At 46.1% G+C, this 27,582-nt stretch overlaps 1 protein-coding gene across 1 annotated transcript in view; it reads left to right on the top strand.

The window, feature by feature from the left end:
• FBN3 (fibrillin 3) overlaps positions 1 to 27,582 on the top strand; it is a 104,330-nt gene that overhangs the window by 25,669 nt on the left and 51,079 nt on the right. The window contains exons 7-25 of the mRNA XM_027844119.1: positions 1,104 to 1,256; positions 1,630 to 1,827; positions 2,362 to 2,505; positions 2,881 to 3,000; positions 3,817 to 3,942; positions 5,549 to 5,671; positions 14,224 to 14,499; positions 14,933 to 14,986; positions 15,765 to 15,890; positions 16,819 to 16,944; positions 17,873 to 17,992; positions 18,138 to 18,275; positions 19,144 to 19,194; positions 19,823 to 19,948; positions 20,648 to 20,872; positions 20,983 to 21,108; positions 21,925 to 22,053; positions 26,750 to 26,875; positions 26,970 to 27,095. Coding sequence (XP_027699920.1) covers positions 1,104 to 1,256; positions 1,630 to 1,827; positions 2,362 to 2,505; positions 2,881 to 3,000; positions 3,817 to 3,942; positions 5,549 to 5,671; positions 14,224 to 14,499; positions 14,933 to 14,986; positions 15,765 to 15,890; positions 16,819 to 16,944; positions 17,873 to 17,992; positions 18,138 to 18,275; positions 19,144 to 19,194; positions 19,823 to 19,948; positions 20,648 to 20,872; positions 20,983 to 21,108; positions 21,925 to 22,053; positions 26,750 to 26,875; positions 26,970 to 27,095 — 2,613 coding nt within the window. The remainder of the gene's footprint in view (positions 1 to 1,103; positions 1,257 to 1,629; positions 1,828 to 2,361; positions 2,506 to 2,880; positions 3,001 to 3,816; positions 3,943 to 5,548; positions 5,672 to 14,223; positions 14,500 to 14,932; positions 14,987 to 15,764; positions 15,891 to 16,818; positions 16,945 to 17,872; positions 17,993 to 18,137; positions 18,276 to 19,143; positions 19,195 to 19,822; positions 19,949 to 20,647; positions 20,873 to 20,982; positions 21,109 to 21,924; positions 22,054 to 26,749; positions 26,876 to 26,969; positions 27,096 to 27,582) is intronic.

The raw sequence follows: 27,582 nt of genomic DNA, 5'->3' as shown, positions 1-27,582 counted from the left end.
CTATGTCTGCACCTGTCCCCGAGGCTTCATGGCGAGTGCTGACGGTTCTCACTGCCTGGGTAAGGTGGTCCTCGGCTCCTCAGGGTCCTGGAGGTGGTTCAATATATGCCGGTCCTCAGTGCACAGCCAGGTCACCCTGCCCAGCCACCAGAGACCTTCCTGGCACCTGATGCTCGGGCACAGAGCTTGTGGTACCCTCAGTGCAAGGCTATTGACTAGCCCTCTGATTAAGACCTTGAATGAATGTTAGTGTGTTAGCCAGGGACTTGTGGTCTCCTAGTGCTGTCTAATTGCTCTGTGCTCAGTGAGAAGGATGGGGTCTTAGCTCCCTCTCTCTTAAAAGCTCCACAAACCTCAGCTCTACTCCCAAACCTTTTTCCCTGGTGGTATTATCCTTTTTATTGGTGGGCCCCAGATAGTGGGTACTTGGCTTCAAGGGCTAGGCTCCACCTTCTAACTGGGAAGAAGGCCCTTAGAACAGAGAATGTCAGAGCTGGGAGGGCCCTTAGAACAAAGGATGTCAGAGCTGGAAGGGTCCTTAGAACACAGGATGTCAGAGCTGGAAGGGCCCTTAGAACAAAGAATATTAGAACTTCTTAAAACACAGAATGCCAAACCTGGGAGTGAACTTCAAACACTGAAAGTACCCTAGAATGTCAGGGCTAGAAAGACCTTAGAACACAGAATGTCAGAGCTGGGAGGGACTTTAAAAGTCCTGATGCCAGAGATTGGAGAGACATTAGAATCTGGAATGTCTGAACAGTGTTGTAAGGTTGTTTCCCATCTGACTTCCCTGCACCACGTTTTCTGTCAATCTCACGAATAGGGGCCAGGCACCTCCAGGATACACTCTCTAGTGTTATTGACCTTCATAGCTCCCCATTCTTCTACTGTGACTATTCCTCCAACCCAACACTATATTGGTCATTATCTCTCCTAGCGTGATCCCAAAGCCCTCAACCCAGGCTCCCCCCTCCTCGCATTGTGACCCTTCTTCTCCTTCTTAAGACAAAACTGTGAGTGACTGACTCTTCCTTGGATTCAGCACCACTCTCTCCCTCTGATGCCCGGTGTCTCATGGGCTCTGTGATTCTATCCCACAGATCAGAGAATGGGTAGCTGCTTCTCTGCATTACTGGGGGGCCGCTGTGCTGGAGAGCTGCCAGGCCAAGCTTCCAAGAGGCAGTGCTGTTGTGAATGGGGCCGATGCTGGGCGGTGGGGTCAACGCCAGAGATGTGCCCCCAACGGGGCTCCGGTGAGCTCTTCTGGGAATAGGGCTATAATGGAAGTCTTGGGAGGAAAAGGGAGGGGAAGGAGGAGAAGAGAGATAGAAGGGAGGAAAGGTAGAAGGCAAGGATAGCGGTGCTTCCCCTCGATCCATACCCCCAAAAGGAGAGAGGTGGGATTGGTCCCCAAACCTTCCTTGCTAAGGATCTTTTCTCTGGCATGGTAACCAGCAAGAACAGTGGCCAATGGGTCTTCCAGCACAGGTCCCTGATCCTCCATCACCCCAGCTCCCCTTGTATACCTGCCCCCAAAAGACCAGGACTCAAAAGCCCAACTTTTGCTTTGCCTCCTCCTCTACATTGGCCCCAGGTCCAATAACCATCCCTCCCCCTGCTTTGTAGATGAGTTTCGTCGACTGTGTGTTGAGGGCCCTCCAATGCTGCCTGCCTACCCCGGGCACTTCCCAGGCCTTCCAGGATTTGGGCCCAATGGCCTGGGCCCTGGCCTTACTGGGCCTGCTCGACACGGTCCCCATGGTACCAATGGACAAGGCGCCCTCCCCAGCCTTCCTGGCCTAGGCCCTGGCAGCTCCAGCATCGGTAAGGACAAACTCTCTCCTCCCCTATTCCCCACAGCTGATACTGCTGCCTGGGAGACCTCTCCTGCCATGAGAAGGGCAGAAGAAGATCCCTCAGAGAGCTGGCCCTAGAGGGAAAATGCTGCTTTCCTCCCCTACTCTTAATTCCCTTCTCCCCCTCACTGCTCACCTCCCAAGATCATCGACTGGTGCTTCACATGGCATCTCTGTTGTTGGTTTAGGCAGGGTGGAACAGATGGATTAGACTTGTTTGCTTGGCCCCAGAGGGTGGAACCTGGGTCGGTATCAGGAGGGAATTGTAGGGAGGTAGATTTTGGTTGGATGTAAGGGAAAACTTCCTAACAATTAGAGCTTTCAAAAGTGAAATGAGAGGTAATGAGTTTCCTATCACTGAAGGTCTTCAAGCAGAGACTAGATGCGTAGGTTTAACCGGATCTCCTTTGGGATACTTCTCAGCCCTAAGATTCTGGGATTCTGGGGTGAAGGGGTGAAAGCAAAGCTAGTGGCCCCCGTCCTCATGGGCCCTTGCTCCTAGGCACAGCCACACTGAATCAGACCATTGACATCTGCAAGCATTTCACCAACCTCTGCCTCAATGGGCGATGCCTCCCGACCTCATCCAGCTATCGGTGCGAGTGCAACATGGGCTACAAGCAGGACGTGCGTGGAGAGTGCATTGGTGAGGGCCAAGCCCAGGGGCAGGCACAGCTAGGGGAGGGGGCACTTGGGCTCCTCCTGCATCCTGAGATGACTGAGGGTCAGAACCTAAAACCCTCTGAGTCTCTGGAGGGGTAAGAGAGGGACCCTGGGGGTTTGCTAAGACTTCAAAGGAAAGTGGGGGAGTAGGAACCAGAGTTTTTGTTAAGTTCTGGAAAGACAAAGATAAGGAGGGGAAGACTTGGGTTCCCATAAAGTTCTTAAAGCATGAAAGAAGAGGACCTGGATTCTTACTAAAAGTCCTGAAAAAACAGAGGAAGGGAAGGGGGTATCTCAGTCCCTGTGAGATGCTGGGGAAATGGAGATGGGTAACTGAGGGGTGGGACTTTCTCCACAGATGTCGATGAGTGCTCCAGCAGCCCCTGTGTCCATGGAGACTGTGTCAACACTCCCGGCTCTTATCATTGTAAATGCCAAGAAGGCTTCCAGAGCACCCCCACCAAACAGTCCTGTGTTGGTATGATCCCCCTGGGGAGGGTGGATAGCTCAGCTTTATGTCCAGCAGAGAAGAGAGAGCCCATAATTCTGTGGGCAAATCACCCAGCCTCTCCAGGCCTTAATTTCTTCAACTGAGGAAAGATGCCTATAGGCAACTAGATGATACAATGAGTAGAGTATTAGACCTGAAGGCCTGAGTTAAAATCCTGCCTCCTCTGCTTAACTGTGTAACCCTGGACAAGTCACTTCTTCCAGCCTCAGTTTCCTCATCTATAAAATGGGGATAATAATGGCACCCACCTCCCAGAATTGTTAGGGTCAACTAAATTACTATGTGCAAAGCACTTTGTAAGCCTTAAAGCGTTATATGAATGCTAGTTATCATTATTATTATTATTATTATTATCTGAATACAAAGAAGTTGGACTGGATGGTATCTAAGGGCCCTTCCAGATGAAATCCTATGATCTTGTGCTCTGAGATCTCTAGAGCCATTGCTTGGTATTATAAATGGTGTCCCCTGAGTGGTAGTTAGGAGACCTAAGTTCTGCTACTCATTAGATGTGGACCCTAGGCGAGTCACTGTATCATTCAGGGTTGTTGTAAGGAAAATGCTTTGGAAAGTCTAAAGAAATAGGAATAACATAATGATTATTATTGTTATTACTGCTGACCCCTCAGGGCTATGGTCTATCTGCTGCACCATGGGCCCCCCACGCCTCCCTTCTCAAATACACATATGCACAGAGCTTCCCCCACCCCACTCTCCGATTTGGACACCTCATCCCTACCTCCAACCACCCCCCCACCCACTTACAGCTCCATATTCTCACAGATATTGATGAGTGTATCCTAAATGGCGGGATGTGCCGCCATGGGCGCTGCATTAACACAGAGGGAAGCTTTCAATGTATCTGCAATGCGGGCTTTGAGATCACTCCAGATGGCAAGAACTGTGTGGGTAAGTTGACTGTGGAGTGAGGGAGAGAACAAGAGCTGTTCCAGTATTCATACCCAGTGATGGCAGAAGCTCCAGATATTGGTGGATTGGAAAGCAAATGTGGGGTTGGGGGTAGGGAGGGAAGCAAAAATATATGGGGAGGGCTCTGGGCAAACAACTCCTTCCACTGTGAGTACCACAAATTCCTTTACAAGCTCTTAAGGCCCTTATGTTTTGTGTTCTGTTACCAAAAATCAAGGAGGGCTAGCGTGGCCAGGGAAGGCTTGATGCAAGAGGCAAGGACCTGAACTACTCAGAAAATGATTTGTGAACTTAACAGAATCCTGTCCACCCACCCACCCACCCATCCATCCATCCATCCATCCATCCACCTACTAAGCAAACATGATTACTGTGGAGAAGATACAAATATCAAGACACTATATATAAGATCCTAGCTCTGCCTTTATGATGTTCAAGGTCTTGTTGGTAATTGTGATAAGACAGGCATTGCGCCTGTGATTTCATTGACACAGGAAACCCCCAGATGAGAAAACTCCTTCTAGCAATTCAGGTTGGCACCTTCTCTGCAAATAAAAAACTACTATAGCACCAGTGTCAAACATAAATAGAAACTCAACCGTACATATTGATTTAATTTTAAAATGTAATGTTATCTATTATTTATTTTGTTAAGTATTTCACAACCACACTTTAATATGGTTAAATGGGCCACATCCAGCCTGAGTGTCTGATACATCTAGCCAAGAGCATTGAGGGGTGAAGTGATTTGCCTCATGGCACATAGCTGGGTTGTGTCTGTGGTAGGACTTGAACCCACGTCTGTCTGGATCTGAAGTTGGCTTTCTCTCTACTACACCACACTGCCTCTCAATTATGTTACAAATTAGAATCTAGAGGCAGTGACATATAGTGAAAAGAGCGCTGATTTGGAGGGACCTGAGTTCTAATCCTGGTTCTGTTACTGCCTGAATGACCTTGGGCAAGTTACTTTATCTCTCTGGGAGCCATCTTTCTGGACTTCAGTCTCCTCATCTGTATAATGAGGGGGTTAGACTAGATGTGTCCCTTCCAATTATGAGTCTTTGTTTCCATGACCCTACGATTAAGTGCGTAAGACCTCCCCTAAATTCCTCCAATGCCTCATCATGGCCAGGAGGGAACAGAACATTCCTGAAGGTGATCCCAGGGGAATTTAAGCTCTGTGTTTGTTGGTCCTGTGCTGGTTAGCTCTGTACTGGCCAGTTCTGTACCAGTCAGTCTTGACTAAATGCTTAACATGTTTACATGCACTTATATGTTCAGACATATTCTCATTCAAGCATACAACTCTGGGGCTTGCTGCTCAGAGTTAAGCCTGAGGTTTCTTTTCTTGCCTTAGAGATTCATCCAGGTATCCCTAGCATACACAGAATCCCCAGAAGGCCACACATGGGCTCCAGAGAAACAAAACCCTTCCCTGACAGCTGCTAAGGGAGAAGGAATCCAGGAATGTAGACAGCCCGTTGGAGTGGGACCCTTGGGGGAGGGGGGGGGTCTGTGTAGATTCTGGGGCTGTTTGAAATACCCACCCGAGCCCAGTTTCTCCCTTTGTTCATCCCCACAGACCATGATGAGTGTGCAACCACTACCATGTGCCTCAATGGTGTGTGTCTCAATGAAGCTGGCAGCTTCAAGTGTCTGTGTAAACCTGGCTTCCTGCTGGATCCCAGCGGGCGCTACTGCGTGGGTGAGTGTATTGTGCGTGTATGTGTGCAGAGGGATCAGGGAGGGGGAGGTTCAGATTGGGTGAGAGGGGGAGGGGGGATGATTGAAGGGGAAGGATGTGGGAGATGGGAGAGAGAGGACAGTGGATGGTGGGGAGAAGCAGGGAGGAGGAAGGGAGAAGTGGGAAGGAGAAGAATGAAGGAAAAAGGATGAGGGAATAAGGACAGGGAAAGAGGAAGACAGGATGTAGGGGAGGAGGAAGAAGGAGACAGAGAGGAGTAAGATAGATGGGAAGATGAGGAGGAGAAACAGAAGGGAGCAGGAGGTGGGGTGGGAGGAATGAAAAGGTATAGAGGTTGGTGAGAAGGAGAGGGGCACAAGGGTTAAGGAGGAGGGAAGGGGAATGTGAAGGAGGAGAATGGGGGGGGGCAACAATTAAGAGAAAAGCAGAGGGAAGGTGCAGAGATGATGGTGTGGAGGTGAGGGGGCACCACCCAAAGGCAGAAAAGCTGACATTGCATTTATACCCAGCCTTCAGACTCTGGCTGGTTAAACGCACTTTCTGCTCTTCTCTCTAGAACAATAATGCAGAAATTATTGAACAAAATCATCACCACTAAGGTGTTATCAAGAAACAAAGGGCAGATAAGGATTTTTTTTTTTGCCGATCTTGTGTCATAAAATCTCAGAACTGGGAAGAAACTTAGAGAGCATCTAATCCAACGTCCCATTTGTTTGTAACCCAGCTGACAAGTGATTGTCCAGCCCCTGCTCAAAGAGTGTTGAGGAGGGGGAGCCCATCACCTCCCGAGGCACTTTGGGACAGCTCTCAGGGTCAGAAAGTTCTTCCTGACACAAGCCGAGTGGGTGGCGATGAGAAGGGAGAACATTCCAGGGATGGGGGCAGCCAGAGGGAATGCCCAGAGCCAAGAGATGGAGGTTCTTGTTTGTGGAACAGCCAGGAGGCCAGTGTCTCTGGATTGAAGAGTACAGGGTGGAAAATAAGGTGTGAGGAGACTGGAAAGAGAGGAGGGGGGCTGCCAAGGAGAGCATTTTGTATTTGATCCTGGAGCTGATAGGGAGCCACTGGAATTTACTGAGTAGTAGGAGGGGGGATGACAGGATCAGACCTGCGCTTTAGGAAAATCACTTCAGTGGCTGAATGGAGGATAGGATTAGAGTGGGGAAAGGCTTGAGGCAGGCAGACCCACCAACAGGATATTGCAATAATCCAAGTGTGAAGTGATGAGCATCTGCATTAGAGGGATGGCATTGTCAGGGGAGAGAAGGAGGCATATTTGAGAGATGGCTTGCCATAGAATACCATTGGCTTCATAATACTTGAGAGATTGTTGGTGTGTCCCATGGAATAGGAAAATCTTGTGCTGAAGCACTAAAGACCCGACTCTTTAGACTATAGGCAAATTAAATGTTGGCTATCATAATATATCTTTACAGTTATATCAAGTCCATATGCATTTTGTCTTTACTTGTGCCACAGGGCATTTATTAACTTTATGAAAAAATTGTGAAACTTGTTCCCTCAAATGGCCCTAAATCGAGCTCAAAAAGGTCTTCATGCAACAAAGATTTATTCTGTTTTTACATTCTCCACATAGGAAATCTTACCTGTCAGACTTTCCAACTCTTCCCTCTTTGAATTTGGATTTTTGGAAATCCTTGGCCCAAAGGAAGTTTCTGAAACTGTGTTGGCCTGGGTTAGAGGACCTCTAGGAAGTAGACAAGCTTTTATAGATGTGTCTGGATCATTGCACTAGAAATAATTGTATTGCGTGTCTGAAATGATATCAGTATCTCTATCAATGTTAGCTCCCCTTGACTTCAAAAACAGTGTTCTTTTCAATGTGCTAGAACACCTCCTATTGGGCATTCAACATGTAGCAACCACCCAGATGCAGCAATGAAGGCAAAAGCATTCATTCATTCATTCATTCATTCATTCATTCATTCAAGGAGGGTGGTTATTCCTTTCTGTTCCCGCTGCTGCCATCCTGATTCTAACATTCATCAGTTTACACCTGGACTATTACAACAGTTGTCTGATTGGCCTCCCTGACTTTGTCCCCTCCCATCCACTCATAGTAATGAGGAAGTGACTATTAGTCTCAGATGTAATTCCTCCTTGGAAGCCAGCATTCATATTGTTGCTGATCTCTGAATCATGTCTTCTGTCTCTTCTTCTCTTTCCGAACCATGAACGGGTACAAATGTTGCTTATACCCAAGCTTGCCTGGCTCAGCATCCATCACCAAGAGACATAGGAAGCTCTTATTCCAGCCCTGTCATTTCACAGAGGGGAAGACTGAGGCTCAAAGCAATTAATGGGCTAGTGGTCTATCCAGAAATTGAAGCCAGCTTTCTAGCTGGCTAGCTGTAGGGTCGGATGATAGAGAATTTCCTTTTTCAACATCTCCCAAGGGAAAACCATCAACCTCATGAATGGTATCTTAATTTCAGCAAGGCTTTTGGCAAAGACTCAGATTATCTTTATGAAAGGGCAAGTGGGTGAGCTGGATAATAATAGAGTTAGGTAAATTTGGAGATTGTTCAAAATTCACGGGTTCTAAAAAAAATCAGTGTCAAATATACAGTACGTGGGGGAGGTATGGCTAGAAAGTAGTTGTTCTCAAAAAGATCTGGGTGTCTTAGCTCAATATCAGTCAACAGTATGATGGTGCAACCAAGAAAGCTATTATGATTATGATTAATATTTAACCCAATCAATTTTCTTAAAAAAAAAACTAATGCAATTTTAAACTGCTCTAAAAAAGTATACAAAATTAAGGAAGTGATGCTCTTGTTCTAATCCACTCTATTCAGATTACATCTGTGGTACTGTGTTCTGTTCTAAAGGCCACATTAGGATGGATATTGATAGGCTGGAGTGTGTACAAAAAAGGGCAATTAGGATGGCAGTGGGTCTTGAGATCCTGTCGCAAGAGGATTTGTTGGAGGAATTGAGAATATTTAGCCTGTAAAATAGAGAAGCCTGAAGAAAGAGATGATAATTCTCTTCCAAAAGTTGACGTGAGAGGTATTAGACTTGTGTTTGGCACCAGCACACAGAACTGGGAGCAATGGATGGAATTTGTAAGGAGAGAGATTTCAGGAGACAGTGGTCTATCACTGGAGATCTGTAAGCAAAGACTGAAGGATCAATTACTCAATCAATGAACATTTATTTGAGTACCTACTATGTGCTAGACATTGACGCAGTGAAAGGCAAAAGATAGTCCCTGCCCTCCAGGAGCTTACAATCTAAGTCATCGTTAGGAAAAGGTTGATTTTTTTTCATTTCATTTTTTAAATTTTGAACTGTATTAACCTCAATAAGATGAACATCTCTGTATGCTTCACAGAACAGAAAAAAAATTTTCTATGCACAGCTGTGAAACTACACCCCCTCCAAGTATACCAAAAATTCACTTGTTATTTTCAAAGTTGTCCTGTTTGTCTGTGTTTCCTTTTGATCTTCTATTCTGCCTAGTGTATTTTTTAAATGCTGCAATGACCTTCTTTTCTTATTTTTTCTTTTTTTTCATGTTAGTAATCCTAATGCTAGCCACCCTTTCCTCCCTGAACTCTGCTTTCCCACCCCCACCCCCATTGAAAGAAAGAAAAAAGTACCCTTGTATCAAATACTCCTAGTCAGGCAAAATCCCCCAATTGGCCATATCCAATAATATGGATCTCATTCCGCACCTTGAATTCATCATCTTAAAGGCAAGAGATGGAGAGATGTATAGCATCGTCACCAAGCCTTTGGCATCATGGTTGATCATTGAATTGACTAAAGTTCTTAAGTCTTTCTTTTGTTGTTTTTCTTTACAATGTTATTGTTATATAAATTATTCTCTAGGTTCTGTTCACTTCATTCTGCGTTCATTCACACAAGTCTTCCAAGATGTTTCTCAAACTGTCCCTTTTATCATTTCTTATGACACAATAAAATTCTATTACATTCGTATGCCATAATTTGTTCAGCCATTCTTCAATTGATGGACAGCCCCCTTAGTTTCCAGTTCTTTTCCACTCAAAAAATAATTGCAATAAGTATTTTTGGTACATATGGACTCTTCCTCTTTCTCTGATCTCTTTGGAGTATAGGCCTCATCATGGTATTACTGAGTCAAAGGCCTTGCACCATTTAGTGACTTTTGGAATATAGTTCCAAATTGCTTTCCAGAATTGCTAGACCAGTTCACAACCTTCCCAACAGTGTATTAGTGTCTATTTTTCCTCAGTCCCTCCAACAATTGTCATTTTCTCTTTTTGTCATCTTTGCCAATCTGATGGACGGGAGATGGAATCTTAGGGCTGTTCTAATTTATATTTCTCTAATTATTAGTGATTTGCAATTTTTTCACATGGTGGTTGATAGCTCAATATTTTTTCTTTGACATCTGCTTATTAATATCCTTTGACGATATAAAAGTCGCTTGTCCGTATATAGGATATCAGAGCTTTGTCAGAGCTTCCTTCCACCCAATTTACTATTTCCTTTATAATTTAAATGGCATTAATTTTGTTTGTGCAAAAACATACTTTCATGTAATCTAAATTGTACATTTTATCTTCTGTGGTACTCTCCGTGTTTTGTTTGGTCATGAACTCTTCCCCTATAAATAGGTGTCATACATAATTCCTTCCTTGCTCTTCTAATTGATCATGTGACCTCTTTAAAATGTAAGTCATATATACATTTGGAATTTATCTAGGTATATGATATGAGGTGTTCATCTAAGCCTAATTTCTGCCAGACTGCTTTTCAAATTTCCCAGAACATCTTTGTTATATAGTAAATCTTTGCCACAGAAGTTAGGGTCTTTGGGTTTATTGAACACCAGGCCTTAAAGTTCATTTGCTTCTGTATGCTGTATACCTAATATGATCCACTGATTGAATTGTCTATCCTTTAAGCAGTATCGAATAGTTTTAGTGATTATTGCTTTATAGTATAATTTGAGATCTATTACTGATAGGCTCCATTCCATTATCCCCCCACTTTTTTCATTATTTCTCCTGAGATGAGCTTTTTCCCCCAATATAATTTTTTTATTTTTTTATTTCCATAATTTAATCAATTGATAGTTTAATTGGTGTGGCACTAAGTTAGTAAATTGACTTAGGTATCATTGTTATTTTTATTATTTTGGTACCAAAAGCAAGCAATTAATATCTCTAACTGTCCAGGTCTATCTTTATGTTCATATGGAGTGTTTTATAGTTGTATTCAAATGGCTTCTCTATATGCCTTGGTAGGAAGACTACCAAATATTTTATACATTCTGTTGTTATTTTGAACTGAGTTTCTCTTTCTGTCTCATCCTGCTGGGGTTTTTTTAGTAATAATATAGAAAGGCTGATGATTTATGTAGGTTTATTTGATATTATGTTGTTTTATCAAAGTGGTTTCAATTAATTTTTAGTTGACTTTCTAGAGTTTTCTAAGTAGGCCACCTATAAAAATTGATAATTTTGCTTTTTCTGTGCTTCTTCTGGTTAGCATTTATAGCACCATCAGATAATAATAGTGATCATGGATATCCCTGTTTTAGCCCTGATCTTCTTGGAAAGGCCTCTGGTTTATCTCTATTACATATAATGCTGATTCTTCATATTAGATAGCTACTATTTACCATATTAAGGAAAAGTCCACTTATTCCTATGCTTTTTAGGATTAATAGAAACGGGTATTGTATTTTGTCAAAAGATTTTTCTACATCTATTGATATAAGCATATAATTTTTATTTGTCTTTTGTTATTAATATGATCTTTTATGTTTATAATTTTCCTAATGAACTGACTCTGTATTTCTGGTATAAGTCCAACCCAGTCGTGGTATATACTCTTTTTCATATATTTGCTAATGTTTAATTTAAACTTTTTGCATTGATATTCATTAAGGATATTGGATTATGTTTTCTTTCTCTGTCTTATCTCTCCTATGGTCTTAGTACCAAGACCATATTTGTATCATAGAAGAAATTTGGTAGAATCCCATCATCCTATTTTTGTGAACAGTGTGTGTAGATGGTTTATATTAAGTAACCCCTGAGGTCCTTTCAAACTTTAAGATGGTTGAGATTCAAGATGAGAAGAAAGTGTGATGCAGTTCTTAGAAAAACTGATTAGATTTGGTTCATAAATGTATATCTAAAACCAACAAGGTGATCATTTCACACCCTTGTTAGACTACATCCAAAATACTAAATCCATTTCAGGGATTCTCATTGAGGTGTAGGCTGGATTAGATGACTTCTGAGATTTCCTCCAATTAGAGACTCTTTGCTGTGAGGAACTTGAGGAATGAAAGATTTATTTTACCTAGTGGAGGAGTCAGGGAAGGCTTCAAGGAGGAGGTGGTATCAGCACTGGGCATTGAAAGAAAAGATGAATTTTGAAAGATGAAGTTTATTGGAAAAGTCCATTCCACCAGTGAAAGATGGTACAAACAAAGACAGAGAGAAAGCAGACAATGAGAAGAGAGGATCATGGGATCATAAATTTATCAATCTATAAGTACTTATTAAGTGCTGACTATTTGAAATTCACTATGCATAGAGACACAAAAACAAAAAACCCCGAAACAACCCTCACCTTCAAGGAACTTGTTCCATTCTATCAGGGAGACAGTATGTGCATTTATTGTGTATGCAGAATAAATAAATGCAGTATAGTTAGGAGAAGAGGGTACTAGACACACTTACTAGCTGTGTGACCCTGGGCAAGTCACTTACCCCATTGCCTAGCCAAAAAAAAAAAAAAAAGAAAAGGGTACTAGAGATAGAGGGAATTAGAAAAGGTTTCATGTAGAAGGTAGTGCTTAAATCAAGGGAGGGATTCTGTGAGTCAGAGAAAAAACCAGCACAAAGGCCCACCAGAGTCAGGCGATGGTGTGCTGTGAGAGGAAAAGCAAGAAGGTCCATGCTGTTGGATGCAAGAGAATGTGAGGGGGGCTTGGAGAACAAAATACAAATATAAATCCCAAACAGAAGATTTCCTATTTGATCGTAGAGGTAATAGGGAGTCGCTGAGTTTATTGAGTAGGCAAGTACTCAGAGGCTCATAAGCATACTTACCTCTCATGTCCAGTCTGTTGTCAAAACGTGTTTTTTCTATCCTCACAGCTTCTCTCATGTACAGCCAACACCCTAGGACAGGCCTTCATCACCTTTCGCCTGGACTATTACAATGGCCTTCTAAGTCTGTTAGTTCTGACTTTGCATCGTCTAGGTCCCTCAAACACAACAGGCACTTAATAAGTGTTGAGACTAGAGAGCTCCCAGACTCTGGAAGTGTTCAGCCAGGATGCTGCTAATAGAGTGTACTCCTGATCTCCAATGCCCCTCTCACACCCTAGAAGCCATGATTCTGTGTTGCTGTTCCTTTAAGTCAGACACAGCTAATGGCTGTCCTGGAATGCTTGAAAGTATAGGCATCAATTGAAGGAACCGGGGGTGTTTAACCTGGACTGCCATGTGGAAAAGAGATTAGACTTGTTCTGTTTGGCCCCAGAGGACAGAACTGGGAGTGATGGAGATAGGTCCTAGACAGGCAGGTTCTGGCTCAGTAGGAAAATCTTACTGACCAAAACAAGCTGAGCTTCTTTATGGGGGTGGTGAGTTCTCCATCACCAGAGATCTTCAGAAAAGACCAGATGACCCTTTGTCTGGGAGGTCATACGGATAACAGGTTAGACATGCCATTCTCTGGTTCTCTGTAGATCTGGGTGCAGGAGGGTGGGGGAGGAAGGACAGGGAAGCAGGAAAAGGGTAAAGAAAGGAGAGAAAGGGAAGGGAGAGCTCATGGGAAGGAGGTAAGGGTAGAAAAGGGGATAGCAGAGGGGAAGGGTGGAGAAGGCAGGAGTATGAGAAGAGGGAAAGAGGTTAGGAAAGGAGGAAAGCAAGATGGAAGGGACAGGAAGTGAGAAGGAGGGGAGATATGGAAGGGCCAAAATAGAATAAAGATGGTGAGGATGCAGAAGGAAGGAGGGACAGGGAAGCAAGAAGGAATTAGGAAAGATAAGGACTAAGGAGAAAGGGGGGGATAGTGAGGAAGGAGAGAAATTAGAGTGGAAGGGACAGGGCAGGGAAGACAGAAAAGGAGGGGAGAGATGGAGGAGCCAAAAGAGGAATAAAGATGGTGGGAACATGGAAAAGAGGAGGAAGAGGGAAAGAAGTAGGAAATGGAGGAGGGATGAGGAGGAGAAGATAGCAGTGAGGAAGAATGAATGGAGCAAGGGTTGGGAAGGAGGAGAGAAAAACTAAAAGGGGAATGAAACTAGTGGGGACACAGGAGAAAGGAGGGATGGGGAAGTGGAGAGACACAGGGTGGGAGAAGAGTAGGGGAGGATGCTTTGGCATTGCTCCTGAGTCAGCTTCACCCTACTCCATCCTGCCCTTCTGTCCTGAGCCCCTATCCTGCTCCTCTCTGCCTTTCTCCTTCTGTTAGACCCAGCGGGGTGTCTACCTCTCAGCTGGCTCTGCTCCATGCATCCACAGGGGAAGTGTCCCAGTTGCAAACCCTCTTTGCCCTCTCCTTTCCTACAGACATCGATGAGTGTGAGACGCCCGGCATCTGTATGAATGGCTGGTGCATCAACACGGAAGGCTCCTTCCGATGCGAGTGTGTGGGCGGCCTGGCCATCGGAGCAGATGGCCGGGTCTGTGTGGACACTCACATGCGGAGCACTTGCTATGGGGCCATCAAGAAAGGCACCTGCACGCGGCCATTTCCTGGGGCCGTCACCAAATCTGAATGCTGCTGCACCAGCCCTGACCATGGCTTTGGCGAGCCCTGCCAGCCCTGCCCAGCCAAGAACTCTGGTCAGACCCTCATGCCCCATGCTATCTCTAGTGTCCTTGCTGGCCAGCCCTGGCCCTGGCCCCAGCCCCTAAAGTCCCCAGAGGTTGACATTGATTTGGGAATCTGAGAGCTTGGTTGCTCCTAGAACCATCTATAGCTCCTGAGGCCCTGGGGTGGGGTGGTTTTCTTCCATATGGGCAAAACTCTCTAGTAGGAGGAACTTTGAGGGGGAGCTATTTGCTGAAGGGCTCGTTCTTACTCTTCTGGGGACAGTCATTCCCCTAGGGAGGTCACTATCTAGAGCTTCCTCCAACGGCTACTAACTCTCTGGCAGAGGTGATTGTCTCAGGGAACAGAGAAGGAAGAGGTGATTTTTATAGGCCTGTGGTCAGTGCTTTGGGCTAGAACCAAGGTCCCCGTCCCTCTTCCTTTTCTTCCTCTTCTCTTCTCCAGATGAATTCCAGGCTCTCTGCAGTAGTGGCCTTGGCATAACAGCAGATGGCAGAGGTGAGTGCTGGCTCCCCAGGAACCCCAAAGTTGAGGGTGGGTAAGATTTACAAGGAAAAGAACTGTGATCCTGCCTGGATCTGGTCTAGACCAGGTGGAGTGGGTGAAAAATCCTGAAGTGGGACCAGGGATAAATGATAGAAAGGGCTTGGGATCTCTTCCCTTGATGTTGAATCATAGAGAGATGCCAGTAGTAAGAACGGGCCGAAGCTGCTGCCAAATCCTTCTTCCCTGTGCCAAATGTGCAAAATTCCCAAATTTGAAACTTGAAAGGAAATGAAACCTTAAATGTGAACCTAATCTTTCCCTTTCTCACAGACCCACAAATACAAACACACCCAATAGCTTCTCCTTAGAGAATTCTTTAGAGATTCTCACATAAGTATAGTAGAATTGTTGAAGGAAGAAATATTAGATTTAGATCCAAAAATTTGACTTTGTCACTGATCTTGTAGAACCCTAGGCGAATGACTCTTTGGGGCTGAAAGTCACAAAGTGATGAAGTAGGCTGAGGGTAAAGACTAAGAAAGTCATCTAACCTCTGAAACTATTTCCTCCTCTTTTTTCCAAGGAGAAGGAAAGTAGTTGGTAACCTTTAAGGCACTACAGGAGTATTAGCTGCCATTATTAGTTTTCTGTTAGTTCTCACTCAAATTTTAAAATAAGACTCAGGGGAGAAAGGGAGATATTATGGCAAATCTGATAAGTGTGGAGGTGGAGGTGGAGGGGTAGCTTCCCAGAGAGACGTAAAAGTGCTTCCTTTGTTTTGCTACCCCAGATATCAACGAGTGTGCCTTGAACCCTGACATTTGCCCCAATGGTGTGTGTGAGAACCTTCGGGGCAGCTACCGATGCATCTGCCACCTGGGCTATGAGGCTGATCCTCCCGGCAAGGAATGTGTGGGTATGTATAACTGGGTATATATGTATATATCGGCGTCCCCATCTTTTGTACCACTCCGTTCTTTGTCTGCCTATCTCCCCATTCTTCTTTCCTTCTGTTAACCTTTCCCCCATTCTGATATCCTCTTGTTCTGTCCCATTCTCTTTGTCCTTCTGTGTCCCTTTCCCTCCCCCTCCATTTTCCCATCCCCAGCCCCTATTTTTCCTCCTATCCTTATCTTCCTCTGTCTCACATTCTCCTAACCCCTTAACCTTAATCTCAATTGTCCCACTCCCCAGTCCTCTTCCTCTACACTTTCTTCACCCACTATCTTCCTGTTCCCCCATACCCCATTATCTCACTGTCCCCACCCCACTTTCCTTCCATTTCTCTCTCTCTCTCTCCCTCCCTCCCTCCTTCCCCCTCTCTCTCTGTCTCTCCCCCTCTCCATCTCTCTGTCTCTCTCTCTGTCTCTGTCTCTCCCTCTCTCTGTGTGTCTCTGTCTCTGTCTCTCTGTCTCTCTGTCTCTCTCTCTCTCTCTCTCTTACATACACACACACACACACACACACACACACACACACCCATCCCATTGTCCTCCTATCATTCTGCCTTCCTGTCTGTCACCCTCCTATCCCCCATTCTCTTCTCCCTCTATCAGTTCTGCTAACCTCGTGCATGCATCTTACCAGCCCCACCCCTCACCCCTGTTGAGCTCTACTTCCCTGGTGGATTCTGAGCACTCACCCAGACCAGGGTTAGAAGAAGGCAAAAGACCAGACTGGCCAGAGCTGAAAGAAGATCTGGGAACCAGAGGGGATGGTCAGGAGTCATCCCTATCCCTGGGAGCTATGCCTTTCTAATCCCACTTCAAACGCTGGGGAGAGGGAGGGGGTCCCTTTCTCATCCTCCTGTGCTATCCCCATAAACCTCATGATTTCCTCCTCAGATGTGGATGAGTGTGCCCTGAACCGCCTCCTCTGTGATAATGGGCTGTGCCGGAACACGCCGGGCAGTTACACGTGTACCTGCCCCACAGGCTTCACCTTCAAGACTGAAACAGACTCCTGTGAAGGTGCATGGCCATGCTCCCTGAACACACAATAGCTACACACACACACACACACACACACACACACACACACACACACGTACACACCCATCCTCAGCTGTGTGCATTTACTAGTAGAGTCTCAAGGTTGAAAGGGGTTCAGAAGGGTTTCTAGCTCTATCCCATCCTTAACAGAGAATCCCTTTTACCGCAGTCCTGACAAGTGGCCAGCTAACTGCTGCCTGCCTGACCAATCCAGTGGTGGGAGTCCCTACCCCCTGAGACCACCCATTCTGCTCTAGGACAGCTCGATTCTCCTGACACCAAGCCAAAATCCTCCTGTCTTTGACTTTTACCCATTGTTCCTAGTTCTGCCCTCTGGGCCCAAGCAAAACAAATCAAATCCCTCTTCCATGGGAAGGTCCTTCTGTATAGAATACTGGGTATGGAGTCAGGAAGACCTGGGTTCAGATCTGACCTCAGACCCTTACAAGCTGTGTGACCCTAACCAAATCATTAACCCCAGAGATTTGTCTCAGAAATAAAGGAGTTAGAGTCAGAGGCCTTTGAGGTCCTTTCCAGTTCTGAGTGTAAAATCCTATGATCCTGTGGTCCTTGGAGACAGCAATCATGGTGCCTTCTCTTCTCAAAAATCATCTCTAGTTTCTTTAACGCGTCTTCAGTAAAATGAAATTGAGGTCCTTTGCAACCCTGCTCCCTTCTCCTCTGTGCAAGCATGAGCACACATACAGAAATACACATGAACTCTCATGTACCCTTCCACACTCATAATTTTGCACTCATGTACATGCATGTGTTTGCACAAAGCTTCCTTTGACCACCTTGGGGAAGTGGCTGGGGCTGAGGCCAGGGTCTGCAAGGGTTCTCTGGGGACAGAGGAGCTTCCCCGGTCCCCAGGGTTGTACCTAAATCCAATTTTCTCTTTCCACAGATATTGATGAGTGCCTATCCAATCCATGTGTGAACGGGCTGTGCCGTAACCAAGCAGGCTCCTTTGCCTGTGAGTGCTCGCCAGGCAGCCGGCTGGACCCTGCTGGCAACGTCTGTGTGGGTGAGCACTCCTAACCTCCTCCCCTGATGGAATATCCATCCATCTGCCCATCCTTCCAACCCTCCAAACAGGCAATGGATGGAGGATCCCCAGCGAGGGCTCCAGACCCCACGCCTGCTCCATTGGCTCTATCTCTGCCCCACAGACAGCATGAAAGGCACATGCTGGCTACAGATTCAGGACGGCCGCTGTGAAGCCAACATTAATGGCGCCACGCTGAGGTCTGAGTGCTGTGCAACCCTGGGAGCTGCCTGGGGCAGCCCCTGCCAGCTCTGTGAGACAGGTAAGTGGTAGGTCCAAAGCAGGGGAGAGGTATGGAGACCAGGAAGCTGACTCTAGGGGCTGGAGAAGAGATTCAGAAGCAAGGGTGAGCAGAGTTCAGTATATGGAAAAACTTCCTATCAGTGAGAGCAGTCCAGGCGTGTAATGTTGGCTACCTCTCCACCACTCAAGGTCTCCAAGCGGACACTGGAAAGCCATTTTGTTGTCAAAGATGTTACAGATGGGATTCCTGCTTAGCTTGGGCTGGAAGTCCCCTTCAGTCCCTTCCAGACCTAAGATGTTGTGACTCTTTGTTCTGGGGTCAGGGAAGGGGCCAGGGCCAGCCCGGATGTTCCCACAATTCTGGGGGCCTTCGTAGTAGTGAGATGTCTACCAGTGGGCCCTCATCAGGCCATAGCAAACACGTTGAGCCCTGAGGTGTGAGATTTTCCCAGGTATGAGAGTCTTGCCCTGGCCAAGGCTGGTGAGCCCCATGGCTAGGGCCAGAGGGCAGCCTGGGGGGTATGAGGAGTATGATGAGGAGAGGGGAAAAGTGTCAGGCTGCAAATGACCCAGCCTTACCATTCACTGCCTCCATTAACCCTTGCCAAGTCCCTTCCCTTCTCTGGGACAGCTTCCTGCTCTGTAAAATGAGGGAATTGAACCAGATGATGCCTCAGTTTCTTTTCAGCTTCAAATGCTCTGACCCTCTGACCGCCAGGGAAATGTTCCTTCCGGTTGACCTAGCATTCTCTGAGGACCATACCTCTGTGGAGGGCTCTAGCTGGGGGTGGGGCATGAGGGTCAGATGGAAGAAGAGTCTGCTGGCTTGGGGGGAGGGAAAGAGCAGAAACCAATGGAATCAATCCCTTTTCTTCTCCTCCTCCCAGACCCAGCCTGTTCCCGGGGTTTTGCTCGTATGAAAGGCCTCACTTGTGAAGGTAACTCTCCCCCGTCCCTCCCCTCTTCCAGGACAGGCAAGAAGGCCTGCCTTCCTAAGGCTGGGGGTCATGAATCCTAGGCCTGAGTGTGCATCACCTTCCCTTCTTTCTTCCCTTCCTTCCTAGCTGTGTGACCTTAGGCGAGTAACTACCCATCTCTGATCCTCTATCTCCTTACCTGTCATAACAAGGGGATACTACTTACTCTACCTTCCTCGCTGGGGTTATTATGGGGAAAGTACTTTGTAAGGCATGAAACAGTACAGAAAGGCAATCTTTTATCCTGTCCGTAGTAGACCACAGTCCCTAAGGTGCTCACCTCCAAATTACATCCCCTGTGCTGAAGGCGGAGTGTCCCCCTATCCCTTCCTCATTTGCTCTCCTGCCTCGTCCCCATTGTCAGGGCACTGTTATTACATCTTCTTGCAAAAGAGAACCTGTGCTTCCCCAGACTTGGGGCTGGACCTCAACCAGATCCCCCAAACCTTCCCTTCTGTCCCAAATTTGGCCTCAGATTTTTTTAGGTACCCACAGCACTCACCCCCATCCCCCAGTCCTTTCTGGTCATCGTTTCCCCTCATCCACCCTCAACTCTCCTCCTCTCTCATCCCTCTTGCCCCATCCGCAGATGTGAATGAGTGTGAGGTCTTCCCTGGTGTGTGCCCCAATGGACGTTGCCTCAACACTGCCGGTTCCTTCCGCTGCGAGTGTCCCGAGGGCCTGACCCTGGACAGCACAGGGCGAGTGTGCGTGGGTGAGTAAGAATGGCCCTCCAGGCCGTAGGCTCATTCCCAGGCCCAAGAAGGGACATCCTAGGGGTCCTGGGGGCACTAACTCATCCTGGAATGTTTCACAAGTCCTCAGTAGGTTTCCCTTCTTTAGGGAAATTACCAAAACAAGTAGAGATCTAATGGGTATTGTTATTCCTTGGCTTCTAACTGTTCCTAGATTATTCTTTAGTTCTGATCTTACACATGAGCGCTGATTTGAATATTCAATCCAGCAAATATGTATTAGGTGCCCACTGTATGCAAGGTCCTTTATAGGCTCAGGGAAGCAGTCCATTAATGAGCTTTTATTAAGCTTACTAAACAAAAACAAGCATTAGCTTTTGTAGCTCATCCTGGAGCTAGATTCTGCTGGCAATTTACATCACTCCAATAAATACTTATTGAGTGCCTAAGATGGGCGAGGCCCTGTCATCAGGGTTTAGGGGTACAAGAATGACTAGGACATGGTGTCAGATGTATACTGGCTCTGTGTGTGTGCGCGCGCGTGTGTGTGTGTGTGTGTGTGTGTGTGTGTGAGTGTGAATGTGATAAGGGAGGGCAGAGGAGGATAGAGCACTGGGTTGACTCAGAGGAATTCCAGATGACAGGAAGGTGATTATGCCTGCCTCGGGCCAGATCTGACCTCTTGTGATTTCCCCTTTCCTCCCCCTCACCTTGGGCAGATGTGAGGGTAGAGCAGTGTTTCCTGAAGTGGGATGAAGACGAATGCCTGGCCCCGCTGTCGGGCAAGTATCGGATGGACATGTGCTGCTGCTCGGTGGGGGCTGCCTGGGGTGTGGACTGTGAGGCATGCCCGGAACCTGGCTCCCCAGAATTCACCATCATCTGCCCTCGGGGCCCTGGCTTTGCCAGCAGGGATTTCCTTTCTGGCAGGCCTTTCTACAAAGGTGAGAGGGCCTAGGACGAGACTTGGGTAAAGGGGAAGGAGACTCTCTCTGAGGGACAAAAGATGACTTCTCCCATTTTCTCCTCCTCCCCTTCCCCAATATCACACCAGATGTGAATGAATGCAAGGCCTTCCCGGGCCTCTGCACCCATGGCTCATGCAGGAACACAGTGGGCAGCTTCCGCTGTGTGTGTGGCAACGGCTTTGCCCTCGATGCTCAGGAGAGGAACTGCACAGGTATGTTTCTGGCAGCTCTGTCCTCAAAGGCCATGTCCCATGGAGGACATCAAAATAATTCATAGGGATTTATGTGTGGTTTTTGTAACTGCCTCCCAGACACTGACCAGTATCTTCTCTCCTCTGACACAGACAAGGATTTCTTCTCTGCAATTTCGACCAATATCTAATCTCCTTTTGATTTTTGGTCCATATCTCCTGTCCCCAAAACACTGATGTCTCCTTTCCCCAGATATCAGCTAATGTCTTCTCTTCCATCCAAATACCAAGCAGTGTTTCTTCTCCCTAAATTGATAACCCATGTGTCCTGTGTCTCCTGTCCTCTGATTCCAATGTCCCCTCTCCCCTTGACCTTGACTGATGTCTCCTTTCCCCAAACTCTAAACAGTATTATCTAGCCTCTGACACTGACTAGTCATTTCTGCACCTTGAGAAATATCTCTTCTCCTCAGACACTAAACAGTGTCTCTTCTCTTCTTGACCTTCACAAAACCTTCCTCTTTCCTAATACTGACCAGTGTGTCCTCTCCCCAATCACTAACTAGTATTTTTTATTCTCTGACACTGATTAATGTATTGTTCCCTACATACCTTGAAAAATGTCTCCTCTGCTCTGATGGTAACTTTTCTCTGTAGTCTTTTCTAAAAAGACACAGTAGTCTTTTCTCCCCAGACACTGACCTCCTCTCCCTCCCCAATTACCAGTGACATCTCCATAACCAGTATCTTCTCTCTCTCGCCAATGACCAGTATTTCTTCCCCCATGACCCGTGTCTCCTCTCCCTCCCCAATGACCAGTGCATCCTCTCTTCCCAGATATCGATGAGTGCCGAATTTCCCCCGACCTCTGTGGCCATGGAACCTGTGTCAACACTCTGGGCAGCTTTGAGTGCGAATGCTTCCAGGGTTATGAAAGTGGCTTTATGATGATGAAGAACTGCATGGGTAGGCTGGGGTCAGGGGTAGGGATCTAAAGTCTTATCTTGAGATTTCTCATCATGGTTTGAAAAACGAGTCCAAAAATCTGACCAGAGCAGAGGATACGCGCACACACACGCACACACGCATACAGGAGAGCCCTACCTAGCCTATGAAACCTTAGAATACTCCTGGAAAGTTGGACCAGTTAATGGCTACCTTAGGTTGCTATCTTCTCCATCACCTCTGAGACCATCACCTGAATCTTGGGGGAACCTCTTTCTTCTGCAGCTACGTTGTGTTATGGATAGAATACTAAGCCTCGAGTCTGGAACACCTGAGTTCAAATCCTGCCTTAGACATTTATTAGCTGTATGATGCTAGTTAAATCACTTAAATGCTCTCTGCCTCAGTTTCCTCATCTGTAAAATGGGAATGATGCTAATAGCACCCACCTCCCAGTGTCGTTGTGTAGGTCAAATGAGATAACATACATAAAGAGCTTTGTAAACCTGAAGACCCTATAGAAATGCTCGTTATTATATTAATTATTATTCAGTCATAGTTCTTAGGCTTTTTTCTCTTCTACCCCCACCCTCCTAATTCAAAACGCATCTGTTTGACATGTTTGTGAAGAACCTCAGGGCACAAGCTTGGCGAGGATTGGTAAAGTGTAGGAACACTTCATAGTTATGCAGGCCAGCCTGGTCTACCTTTTGAGATGTCTACTTTACAGACCCCTCCCTTGTGACAGGCATCTTTGCCCAGTTTGTGGAGTCCAGCCCAGCCAGCCAGCCATTTGCCTGGATCCCTGGGAAGCTGATATTAGGATTATGGGATCATAGACTCATAGCCACAAGGAACCTTAGTTGGGACATGTAATCCAACCCTCTCATTTTACAGATGAGAAAACTCAAATCAATGCAGGTCATTTCCTTCTCAGAGGAGCTCAGTAACTTAGAGCCTTAGCACATCACCTGGGGTCACTGAGAGGGTAAGGGACTTGTACAGGGTCATTCAACCTGTCTCTGTCAAAGGTAAGATTTGAACTCATGTCTTTCCAACATCAAGGCTAGCTCTTTATCTACTATGCCTCTCATATTAATAAATTATTATAATTATTGCCTAGTTATTTTTACTATGTTATTATAATAATAACCAGATGTGAAGTCAGACTTGGGTTCTAATCCGTTTTGCCAAAAATAGCTGTATGTTCTTAGGAAAATAACAACCTTTCTGAGCATGTGTTTCCTCATCTGCAAAATAAAGGAGTTTGCCAGTTGGTTTTTGCTCCAGCTTTTCTTTGATGATGATGATGATGATGATGATTAATTAGCATTTATATGGCTCTTTAAAGTTTGCAAAGTGCTTTGCATATGCTATCTTGTTTGATCCTCCCAACAACCCTAAGAGGTAGGTGATATTATTACCCTCAGATGAGGAAACTGAGGCAAACAGGTTAAGTGACTTGCCCAAGATCACACAGCCAGTAAGTGTCTGAGGCAGAATTTGAACTTAGCTCTTCCTGACAAGTCCAGCACTCTGTGCACTGTGGTACCACCTAACTGTTATAAGAGAGGATTCCATGGTGGTGGTAAATGATTCTGATTTTTTTAAATGGCATAAATTGCAAACAAGTTATTAATTTTGGGGGAGGGTGTAAGTAAAAGTTTCACAGATTTAGAGCTGGCAGGGGCCTCAGAGGTCATCTGGTCCAACCCTCTCATTTTGTGTTGAGAAGACTGAGGCCATAGGTCACAGGGGTAGTCAGTGGCAGAGCTGGGTCTTAACCCTGGTTCTCCGAATCTGAATTCAGCACTCTACATTAATACAGTGCCTAGGCTGAGGAGGACAGTCAAAGATGGCCTCTAAGATTCCTTTCATTTCTAGATCTATAATCCTATTCTCTTTTGACTACAGAGAAAGGCACAGCTACCTCATCTGTAAAATGGGTGTAATAATTCTAGTCCTATGGATAGGAAGGCTCTTTGTGAACTTCAAAGTGGTTTAGAAGTGGGAGCTTGCTTGTCAATGGTCTATGCCCCATGTTAGTTAGTCCTCTTCTCCAGCAGCCGAGGTGCCAGTGTCTATGAGCTGCCTCTCATTTCAGACCACTGGCTCTGTAACCAAGGAATCCATCCCCTAAAGAACCCTAGACTGCCTCCTGGGGGGAGACAGAGGGGTCTCCCTCTTTCCCCTCCTACCTCCCAAAGGCTGGCATTAATGTGAGCACCCACAAGGCATCCCACTCATGCTCGCAAAACGTGGAAAGGGATGCCCCAGGAGGTCTTTGTGCTACACCATTTGAGGTCGCCAGCTCATCCTGGACAAACACTTATTGAGGCCGTCTGAGAGAGGATTTCTGATCCAGTCTGGGTGAGACTCAATGGCCTTTAATGTTCCTTCCCAACTCAGAGTTTCTGTGATTCTGATACGGTGAAAAGAGTTGCATTTGGAGTCGGGAGACAGGGTCTAACAACAGCTTTGCTACTGATTAACTATGTGACCTTGGACAAATTACTCCCCCCCTCTTGACCTTGGTTTCCCCATCTGTAAAATGGAAATAATAATACTGAATATCATAGATTTCAAAATGGAAGGGTTCTTAATCATCGTCTAGTCCACCCACCTACCTTATTTTACAGAAGAGGAAACTGAGGCTCAGAGAGGACAATAATGCCTGTACTAGCTTCCTTCTCTAGATGATCATTGTGAGGTTCAAGTGAGGGAATGTGTGCACTGGAAGAGCTTTGTAAACTTTGAGGTGCTGTGTGAATATCTGTTATTATTTTTAGTAATATTATGAATAATTTTAATTCCTCATGCCTTCCTGGTCCCTGCTCTCTGTTTCCCAAGGTGACAGTTTCTTAATTCTACTGGAGGATAGCACCATATCAATTTGAAATTATATAGAAATGGAAGAATTACTGTTTTTTATCTTATCACTTGTTGCCTTCAAGAAAGTCCTCCTCGTCGTGGCCCCATAGCCAACCAGTTGCCTCACCCTATTGATTCTGTCTCCACATCCCTCAGACCTGTCCCCTTCTCTTCATTCACAAAGCCACCACCCTTGTTCAGGCCCTCATCATCTCTCATCCAGACTGTTATAGTAGCCTTCTGATTGGTCTCCTTGCTTCCAGTTTCTCCTCTCTCCAACTTCTCTCTCATGAAGCTGCCAAATTGATATTCCTAAAACATGATTCCTAAAACATGTCACTCTCCTACTCAACGGCTCACTACTGCCCCTACGATTAAATACAAATTACTCTGTTTGGTATTTTAAGCCCTCTACAATCAGGCTCCAACCTATCTTTCCAGACTGATTTCACATTACATCCCCTCCTGGACTCTCTATTCCAACCAAACTGGAATGTTCCATTTGGCTGAAAAGTAGAATGTGTAAAAGTGAGGAATGTACAGTAAGCCTTGCAACGTAGGCTGGAGCCAGCCGTGAAAGCAGCCAGAGGGTCAATTTGATTGGGACACCGAGTTTGTGAAAGAGAGTGAGATGAAATAAGACAGGAAACAGAGATTTACAAAGCACTTTCTCATAGCAATCCTATGAGGTAGGTAGCATAAACATTATCTTCATTTCACAGATGAGAGGACACGCTCAGAAGAGGAAGTGCATTCCAAGGTCACACAGTTAATGCCTTGGCTCTGAATCTCATAGAATGGTTGAATTAGAAGGGACTTTAGAGATAATCTGGTAGAGAGGGAATAGAGGGAGAGACAGAGACAGAAACAGAAACAGAGAGACAGAAAGAGACAGACACAGAGAGCAGAGAAGAGAGAGTGAGAGGAGAAAGAAGAAATGAGAGAAAAGAAAGAAGAGAGAAAAGAGAGGAGAGAGAGGAGAGGTGGAAAGAGGTGGAGAAAGAGAGGAAAGAGATGAGGGAGAGAGGAGGGATGAAGAGAGAAGACAAGAGAGGACAAAGAAACAAGAGATGAGATAGAAGAGAGGACAGAGAGGAGAGGTGAAGAGAGAAAAGAGAAGAGAGCAAAAAGAGAGAGGAGAGAAGACAGAAAGGAAGAGGAGAAGTGAAGAGTAAGAGAGAGAAGAAAAAGAAGAGAGATGAGAGAGAAGAAAGGAGAAAGAGGAGGAGAGGTGAAGAGAGAGGAAAGAAAAGAGAGGGAAAAAAGATGAGAGAGAAGAGAAGAGAGGTGAAGACAGAAAGAAGTGAGAGAGGAGAGAAGAAAGAGAACAGAGGGGAGGGAAAAGAGAGGAGGGAGGGAGAGGGAATGGGAGAAGAAAGAGATTTGTAACCCTTTAAAATTTGCATAAGACTTTACAATAATTATGTTATTTGATCCTCACAACCCTGAGAGGTAGGTGCTATTATTATCCCCATTTTGCATTTGAGGAAACTGAGGCTGAGAGAGGTTAAATGACTTACCCAGAGTCACACAGCTAGGAAGTGCACGAGGCAGGATTTGAACTCAAGGCTTTCTGGCTCCAGATCCAATGCCCTAGCCCCCATGCCATCTTGGACAAGCCCCTTGTTTTGCAGAGGAGGAAATTAGGCTCCAGGAAGGGAAGTGACCTACCCTTCCAGGCCCTTTGTCACTTGCCCCAAAGGAATGTCTCAGATGGGTTTGGGGGATGTGGGGACCAGGTACATTGGAGCAGGTGGGGGACCTAGCATCCTGTGAATGCCTGTTTGCAGACAGCCACACACTCTGCCCCTAAGGCTGACTTTGTCCCATCTGCTTCTCCTTCCAGACATTGATGAGTGTGCTCAGGACCCGTTCCTTTGTCGAGGAGGGACTTGCATCAACAGCGATGGCAGCTATCAGTGTCTGTGTCCTCCTGGCCACGAGCTGTCAGTTGATGGCAATGCTTGTGAGGGTGAGTGACCTGGGTGAGGCATGAGCAGTGGGCTAGAGGATAAGGCCATTGGCCCCTGCCCTGGCCCTCCAGCTGTGGGTTGTTCCTTTCTTAGATGTGAATGAGTGCTCCCTCCGAGACAACCTGTGCCGGCATGGACGCTGCGTGAACATCATTGGTACCTACCAGTGTGCCTGCGACACTGGCTTCCAGTCTACCCTGGACCGACAGGGCTGCATCGGTGAGGCCAGCTCCTGAGCCCTAGGACTCAGGCCCCAGGCAGAGGTCACTTACTCTCTTGCCAACTCTCTACCCTACATGTGACAAGACTGCCCCAACCACCATCCCTGCCTCAGTCAATCCTGTTCCCATCTCTGGCCTCATCCTTAGCTTAGTTTATTCCCATCTCTAACTGTCTATTCCATTCCTATCATTATACCTTATTTTTTTTTCAGTTTACCCGTTGTCTATCCTACTTCCATCCTGTCCCCATCGCTGCCTCATTTTATTCTACTCCAATTCTGCCTCAGTTTAACCCCATCCTACCCCACCCCTACCCTGTCCTATCTGACTCATTCTTTTCCATCCCCATCTCTTTTCCTCTCATTAACACAGTTTATCCACCCCATCCCCTCATCTTGACATCTCTACCTCATTCTATCCCATGACCAACCCTGCCTCAGTCTAACTCATCCTCATTTTCACCCAGTCTATCCCAGTCTAATTCA

This window comes from Vombatus ursinus, unplaced genomic scaffold (genome assembly GCF_900497805.2).
Source record: "Vombatus ursinus unplaced genomic scaffold, bare-nosed wombat genome assembly UNPS02014935.1, whole genome shotgun sequence".
Taxonomy (NCBI): domain Eukaryota; kingdom Metazoa; phylum Chordata; class Mammalia; order Diprotodontia; family Vombatidae; genus Vombatus; species Vombatus ursinus.
Note: the sequence above shows the minus strand (reverse complement) of the source record. Positions and strands in the feature narration are given on the sequence as shown.